General features: G+C 38.5%; 1 protein-coding gene across 1 annotated transcript; it reads right to left on the reverse strand.

The window, feature by feature from the left end:
* Positions 1-671: 671 nt before the first annotated feature.
* On the reverse strand, positions 672-2,903 carry LOC143592041 (homeobox-leucine zipper protein ATHB-13-like). The gene is made up of 3 exons (XM_077072060.1): positions 2,654-2,903; positions 1,952-2,358; positions 672-1,082 (listed from the first exon to the last, which is right to left on the reverse strand). The coding sequence occupies exons 1-3, from the start codon at positions 2,784-2,786 to the stop codon at positions 672-674; spliced, it is 951 nt and encodes a 316-aa protein (XP_076928175.1). The 5' UTR covers positions 2,787-2,903.
* Positions 2,904-7,821: the final 4,918 nt, after the last annotated feature.

Below are 7,821 nucleotides of genomic sequence, written 5' to 3' on the forward strand. Positions count from 1 at the left end.
AACCATGTCTTTTGGATTACATCGAAACAGAAGACAAGCGGGCAACAAGCTACGCCGCTACCCATTTTTGATATATTAATAAAAACAAATTACATTGACAACCCTGTTGAAACTTTTAGAACCATACGCTATTTTGTAAAAAAAAAAAAATTAAAATCATAATGATTAGTTTTTTCTTTCTTTTTTTTTTATTTTTATTATTTTTAACACTGACGTACACTACTTTCATCAAAATCAGCAAAAATGTCACACCAAGCGGTCTTTGATTGAAGAAATTTTGGATATGACTTTTACTGAATAAAAAAAATAATATAATTAACTATTTTATTCTTACAGTTATGGATTAAATTTTGTAATAGTTTACTCAAAATTTTAAAAGATAATGATTAATTTTTCACACCCAAAGTGGTAAAATAATGCAAAAGGATGCTCTGATCAATACCCTTTTATTTCTTTGAATACAAGGATTATCCAAACACTAATCTTGAATTTAAAATAATAATAATACGTTTTTTCTTCTAATTTTTACTCTATTAATTTAAGTACCAAAAACAAGAATTCAAAGCTTAGAGAACCAACAGATTGATGTCTCCATCTTTAATATATATAATCAAACCAAAGCCGGAGAACGTGTACCGGTGTACCCTTTTTGTTTCTTGATCATTCAATCGTCAATTGAATTGTGGTTGTTCCAACCATGGCCAAAACGCGGATTGATCATCCATACCAACAAACATAGAGCTAAAACATTCTTCTTTAATGGCATTTGATTGATCTAGTTTGTTGCAATGGAGGTGATGATCAGCTGGCCTTGATGATGAATTGTGGAAAAGTTGATGAGCCACAATGTTATTATTTGAATTTGGCCGATCAATATTTGATGATGGAAAAAGATTAGGGATTGGCTGCTGATGATGTTGGTGTTGATGGTGTGACGATAAAGGGCTGTCGGTAGCCGGTGTTCTTGAGATGTCTAGTTTGATTTCGGAGCTGTTTTCGCTTCGGTTGCTACAAGATCCTTCTGTTTCCTTTATGTTGAGGTTGATTAGTTCTGTTGGCTCCCTATTTTTAAGTGCCATTATCTGCAAAGTTTTAATCTTTTTAGTTAATTAAACATTAAACAATCTCCAATAAACTAAATGAACTAATTAATACTTGTTCAAGACAGCCTAACTAAAGAAAGACCGCATAATCAGTGAATTTATGGATATACTTGAATGGATAAACGATAAAGTTTGACCCTATATGTATGGTTTACCAAAAAAAAAGTCATTTCCTAGTGCTAAATTAGTATATTGATATAGAAGTCACTAAAACTTGTTAATACAAAACTAACACATTTTGTATATCCTTTTACTTGTGGAAAGCAAGTTGTGCATAATGATAAGTTGAATAAAACATGGCCTAAACGATAACAAAAATGAGTATCTTCGACAAACAACAATTACGATGGACGCAATCGTCTCATTCAATAAAGGGCTAGCCAAAATTTGCTTGATCTTGAGGAATTATAACCAAAATTTGCTCATCGTTTATAATTTCTTTTATTAGTTGTAACTCAAATCATGAAAAGAAAATAAAGATATGAACGCTGATTATACGCACACACATATATTTAACATCTTTTGCCCATGCTCCATATTGACACCTTTGCCCTTCTGAAAGATACAAACCTTGGTCATGGCTAATATAATATGGGAAGTAGTGTAAAGATAATTTTACTTTCCTTTCGTGTAAAATTAATCATTTAAAGTTTTGACATACCATTTACGGAATGTAATAATTATAGTTTAATAATTAACTTAGTGTTATATATAAATATAGTTTACACAGAGACGCAAAGAATAATTTACTCATAACTTATTATTTGAAAAAGAGATTAAACTTTATTTGTTATCAAGTAAAGATAATGAGATATATAATGACTAATCGGTACAATAAATAATATTACCTCGGCGTGAAGTTTATGATTTTGTGATTGTAGGGAATCATTCTCTGCTTTAACAGCTTCAAACTGTCTTTTAAGGGCATCGTAGTCTTTTTCCAACTGTTTAGTTTTCCATCTAGCTCTTCTGTTTTGAAACCAAATGGCAATTTGTCTTGGTTGGAGTCCAAGTGCTCTTGCAAGCTGCATTTTTCTCTCAGGTTCGAGCTTATTTCCCAGTTCAAAGTTTCTCTCAAGTGTCTTCACTTGTTCCATGTTTAATCTTCTCTTTTTCTCTCCTGCAAGAAGCTGTGATCCATCGTCTGACAACTCATCTTCTCCATTCATCATGCTCCCTTCTTGATCACATCCATCCATGTTGTTGTTCATACCCGAGTAAGACGATACCGATCTTTTACCCAAGAACGCCACACCTGCAACAAAATCATCGTTTAACTCATAAAGATTCAAATCCATTTGGGTTTTGGTGCTTAAAAATGTAAAAAAATAAAAAAAATAAAAACTGTGAAAGTGAAACCCCTAATGCAACAATAACTGTGCAGTACAACTTATCATGCATCATGATATCTTTGAAAAGGAGGTGGTAAGTAAGTTCATTTAATCGCTACTGAAACCCTAATGCATCAATCATGAGTTGTACAGCACAACTCATCACTGCATCATGATCTTTAAGGGAGATGGGGTAATTAATAAGTTACAGCTAATTACCACTGAAATCTTGTGTGGTGGTACTGCAAGGTGGGAGAATTGGAGAGAGAGATGTAGGGGCATTATGGTCATCTTCTTGGGAGGATTGTAACATGAAATTTGTGGAGAAGAAAGCCATTCCCGTGCAAGTCATAGGCTGTTTAAGCTAACCTCTTCAGCTTTGATTATGTTTTCTCAAATATACAAGAGTTCCTTGTGGCCTGATCATCATGTTTAGAGAGAGAAAGAGAAGAAATTTTTGAGAGAGAGAGAGTGATAGAGAGAGAGAGGTGAAGGATATTGTGCTAAAGAAAGAATGGAGACACTATATATGACACACACCTTTGGGAAAATGATAAAAAAATGTAAATATACAATTGATTACGTTACCATCAACATTTCAAATTTTAACATAGTTCTTATCATTTAATGCACATTGTTTTTCTTTATACTTATTTCTAACTATGAAACTAGAACAAGCTTACCCCTGTTTTATGGCGGGACTGTGGTGGTCGAAGTTTGATTGATACAGGTTGGATTTGTTATGGTACATATTAATGTGAAATTGTCAATACTGGTTAGTGTCAGTATAATAAGGGAGGTATGGTTGATCTCGAAGGGGTGGTATGGAGGAGATCGTAAAACAAGGGCTGAAAAGTAAATTCGTTTTAGCTTGGTGGTCAAGTTTTAGTTTATTTTTATCTTTTATTTGTATTTGATTTTGAGTTCGATTATAATTCTTGTAGGGCAAGTAAACTAGCCTATTTAAACTCTTGTTTCCCTTGTTTATTATTATGTTAATCAATAAGAAAAGAGTCGATCTTGTTGATCAAACTCTGCGTATAGTTTCTATTCTTGGGCTCCCGGTTTAACAAACTGGTATCAGAGCTTCAGAAGTCATCTGATTTTGGAGAACCTGCTGTTTCATTCGTTAAAGGTGAAGAATCCGTTTGTCGGGTTATTAATCGAAGAGAAGACGAAGGAAGAAGAAACAGTCTTTGTTCCAGTAAGTTTGGAAGAGAAGTAGTTGATCAGAAAGTTCAAGAACGATTACCATGGCTGATCTCCAAGTATTGGGTGTCAATAAATTGAATAACACCAACTATAAACGTGGTCTACGTGTTTAATGTCTTGCCTTCAGGGGCAAGATTTATGGGAAGTCGTTAACGGAGCCGAAACCCAGGAGCCACAAATCGATACCCACAAGTGACGGGTTAAAGCGGGTAAATTGATGTTCGTTCGCAAGACCATGCTGGAGGAAGAATTACTCGATCATCTGCAAGGCATTCTACACCCGAAGCAGTCCTAGGATACGTTTGTCGGGCTGTTTTCAAAGAAAAATGATGCACGTCTTTAGATGCTTGAAATCAAGTTGATGTCCATGTCTTAAGGGGAGTTCTCTATTCCTCAATATTTCATGAAAGTAAAGAATCTTTGCCGAGAGACCGGTCCAATCTCGAGCTGGGGAAGCAAGGATGAAACGGATTATCCACGGTTTAAAACCGGAGTATCGAACCTTTGTCGCAGCGGTTCAAGGCTGGCCTACTCAGCCTACCATTGTTGAATTTGAGAGTCTGCTTGCTAGATAAGAGGCCCTGGTAAAACAGATGGTCGGCATCTTGATTAAGCAAGAAGATAAGGCTCTGTTTGTTGAGAAAGGGAAAGGGAAAGGGAAAGGGAAAGCTCGGTTCGGTAAGTTTGATCGAAACCGTTGGTCAAACTGATCCAAATCAAAACCTAAAGTGGAATCATCAGGAATCAATAAGGGTAAGTCTAAATATAAAAGTTTTCCATACAAGTGCTATAATTATGGAGAACGTGGGCATATGGCTAAGGAATGTACAAATCAACCAAAAGAGCAAGGAAACGTAGCCGAGATCGAAGAAGCATGGGATGTAGAAGCAAACTTAGCCCAGGAGCAAGGAGTGCTAGCCCTTACAACTAGAGTTGAAGGAAGAACCAACGATCTTGATGAATGGATTGTCGAGTCCAGGTGCTCAAACCACCTGACCGGAGACAAAGATATGTTATCTAAGGCGCTGCTTGTTTTTTCAGAGGTAAAATGTCTACAGTCTGCGGACCATATCTCCAGACATCTGTAGAAGAAGAGGTGGACCAAACCTCTGCAGTCTACAAGAAGAAGACGGTTTGTTTTAACATCTGTAGATTGCTAAAATAAACCGTTGGTGGTGTACGAACTGTGGTAGTGGGTGGTGGTGGCCGACAATGGTGGTGGATGTTGGCGGTAGTGGTGGTGGTAGAAGGCCGTGGTGGGTGGTGGACGGTGGTGGGTGGTAGATGGTGGTGGCGAGCGGTAGGGGTGGGCGGTGGTGGTGGCGAACAGTGGGTGGTGGTTGTGGCGGTGGTGATTGGACGGTGGGTGGTAGATGGTGGTGGTGGATGGTGGTGGCGGAGAATGGTAGGTGGTGATGGTGGTGGTGGATAGTGGGTGTTGGTAGGGTGTGGTGCTTTAACCCTCTACAGACCTTAGAAGATCTTAGAAGTGGATGGGCCAAGTATGCACCAAGAAGAGCTTGTGCAGACATTTTTTAATGAAACGTATTCAAGAAAGCAAACACAGTCTGCAGATGGCAATGTCTGCACGTGGTTTGCGCGGCGCAGACAAAAGAGCCTGTACAGATCTTTTTCAGAAATGTTGAAAATAGAGTTGTGGTAACAGTAGATAACTCACATCACAAATAACGAATATAGGTGATGCTATTTTTCCATCCAAAGGAAAAGAAGATGATCTCGTGATAAAAAACGAGTATCACATTCCCGGTATGAAGAAGAACTTGATTTCGGTTTCTCAAATTACTGATACAGGTCGTTATGTTTTGTTCAGGCCGGACAATGTCAAAGTGTATGAAAAGTTTGAGACTCCATGAGTTCCTGCTCTTAAAGGTCTTAGGAAAGAGACGGTAAATGTGTTGTCAGCCGAATCGGCCTACATTGTGAAAACGAAAAATAATCAGGCGACCGATCTTTGGCATCAAAGGCTCGGGCATGTGGGTTATGATAAGCTTGAAACTATGGTTGAGAAACATTTAGTGGCCGATCATCCAAAACTTGGGATGAAGCTTGAATATGTATGTCCAGGGTGCCAATTTGGCAAAGCTCACCAACAACCGTTCGAGAGTGCCAGTTACAAGACCCATGAGCTACTCGAGTTGGTTCATACGAATGCTTGTGGTCTGATGTAACAAAAGTCTCTTGGCGGGTAAGAGTATATGATTACGTTTATTGACGATTACACACATTTTCTTTAGGTGGCTTTTATGAAACATAAAAGTGAGGCTTTCGGAAAATTTAAAGAATTCCACATGGAAGCCGGACGAGTTACCGGTAAGTAAATTCGAACCCTTCGGTCCGATAATGGGAGAGAATACACAAGTCGAGAGTTTAATGACTTCCTAAAGGCGTGCAAGATTGGAAGGCAATTAACTTGTCCGAACACACCACAACAGAACGGCGTGTCAGAACGAATGAATCATCATATACAAGAAGTTTCGGGATGTTGGTGTCATAGTAGAAATGTTCCAGAGCGATTTAGGGATGAATTGATGAAGGCAACGACACATGTAATGAACCAAACCCCACAACAAGGTTTGAGGTACATATCCCCTTTTGAGCTACTACTTAAAAGAAACCAAACGTGAGCAATCTTCGGATTTTTGGGTTCGTTTGTTTCGTCTTTGTACTGAGTCATTTAAGGCAATAGTTAGACAAGAAAGCAATCCGATGTATTTTTATCAGGTATGATGAGCGACGCAAAGGATGGAAGTGTTTTTAGCTGAAAACGGGAAAGTGCCATGTTTCTCGCCATGTAGTGATCGGTGAAAATTCGTCATGGTGGTCTAACAAAAGTCAACAGCTGTCGGGCACCGAAAACTTGAAAGAACAACTAGAAATATCTAGTGTAAAGTTTTAGTTTGGTACTATGAATGACCCAGACCCAAATGAAGAGGCTGAACAGGGAGAAAGCAACAGCAATGAAGGCAAACAGCAACCACGAAGTCAAATCCAGTCAACTGACTTGCGATGATCGTCAAGTGAAATAAAGCAGAATCCTAAATATGCAAATATGGCCATTGCTATTTAAGACGAGGTGGAACCGGTTTCCTTTAAAGAAAGTGATCGGGTTGAATGGCTTGAAGCCATGAAGCTGGAATGGAACCGGTTTTCCTTTAAAGAAAGTGATCGGGTTGAATGGCTTGAAGCCATGAAGCTGGAAATCGAGGCTTTAGTCCAGAACCAAAACTGGGAATTAATTCCAAAACCCGAAGGAGTTAAACCCATAACGTGTCGGTGGGTTTTTAAAGTTAAGAAACGGGTAGACGGGTCAGTGGAGAGATATAAAGCCCGTCTTGTAGCGCGAGGTTTCTCTCAAGAATATGGTCTTGATTATGAGGAGACATTTAGCCTGATGGCAAAATTAACTACCGTATGAGTTCTTATTGCTATTGCCGCGAGTAAAAATTGAGATTTATGGCAAATGGACGTCAACAATGCGCTTTTGCATGGCGATCTTGATTGGGCAATTTATATGGAACAACCGGCAGGCTTCGAGGAGCGATCACGACCCGGGTATATGTGTAAATTAAAGAAAGCTCTATATGGTTTAAAACAATCTCCGAGGGCTTGGTATGGGAAGATCTCAGAGTTTCTTGAGTACAATGAGTTTTTAAGAACAACAGCAAATGCAGGTTTGTTTGTTTGTTAAAATTAAAGGAGCTAAAGTGGCAATTGTACTTGTATACATAGATGATTTGAACTGTAAGTTGTACCCGGACAAAGGAAGAGAGGTCGAAGACCCAACCGAGTATAGACGCATGATTGGTAGTCTCATCTACTTGACGTTAACAAGACCCGATAACGCTTCGGTGTCAGTATGTTAAGTATGTATATGCAAAACCCAAGAAGACCCTATTTATTTGTAGCTAGGCGAATACTAAGGTATATTAAATAAGAAAAGAGTCGATTTTATATTAAACAAGGGATGGGTGTCGAGTTCAAGAGGGAGAAAAGGGTGGAATTTCACAGCTATTGTGATGGCGACTATGCGGGAGATCCGATCATTATGGTGCAGCAAAAGGCAACCGACAGTGTCATTATTCACCACCGAGGCTGAATATCGAGCTTTAGCTGTTGCTTCGTAGGAGTTAACTTGGTTAGTTCATTTGTTGAAA

The sequence above is a fragment of the Bidens hawaiensis genome, unplaced genomic scaffold, assembly GCF_021521415.1.
Source record: "Bidens hawaiensis isolate Kalapana, Puna unplaced genomic scaffold, B.hawaiensis_p1.1 tig00040347_1, whole genome shotgun sequence".
In the NCBI taxonomy this organism is placed as follows: Eukaryota; Viridiplantae; Streptophyta; class Magnoliopsida; order Asterales; family Asteraceae; genus Bidens; species Bidens hawaiensis.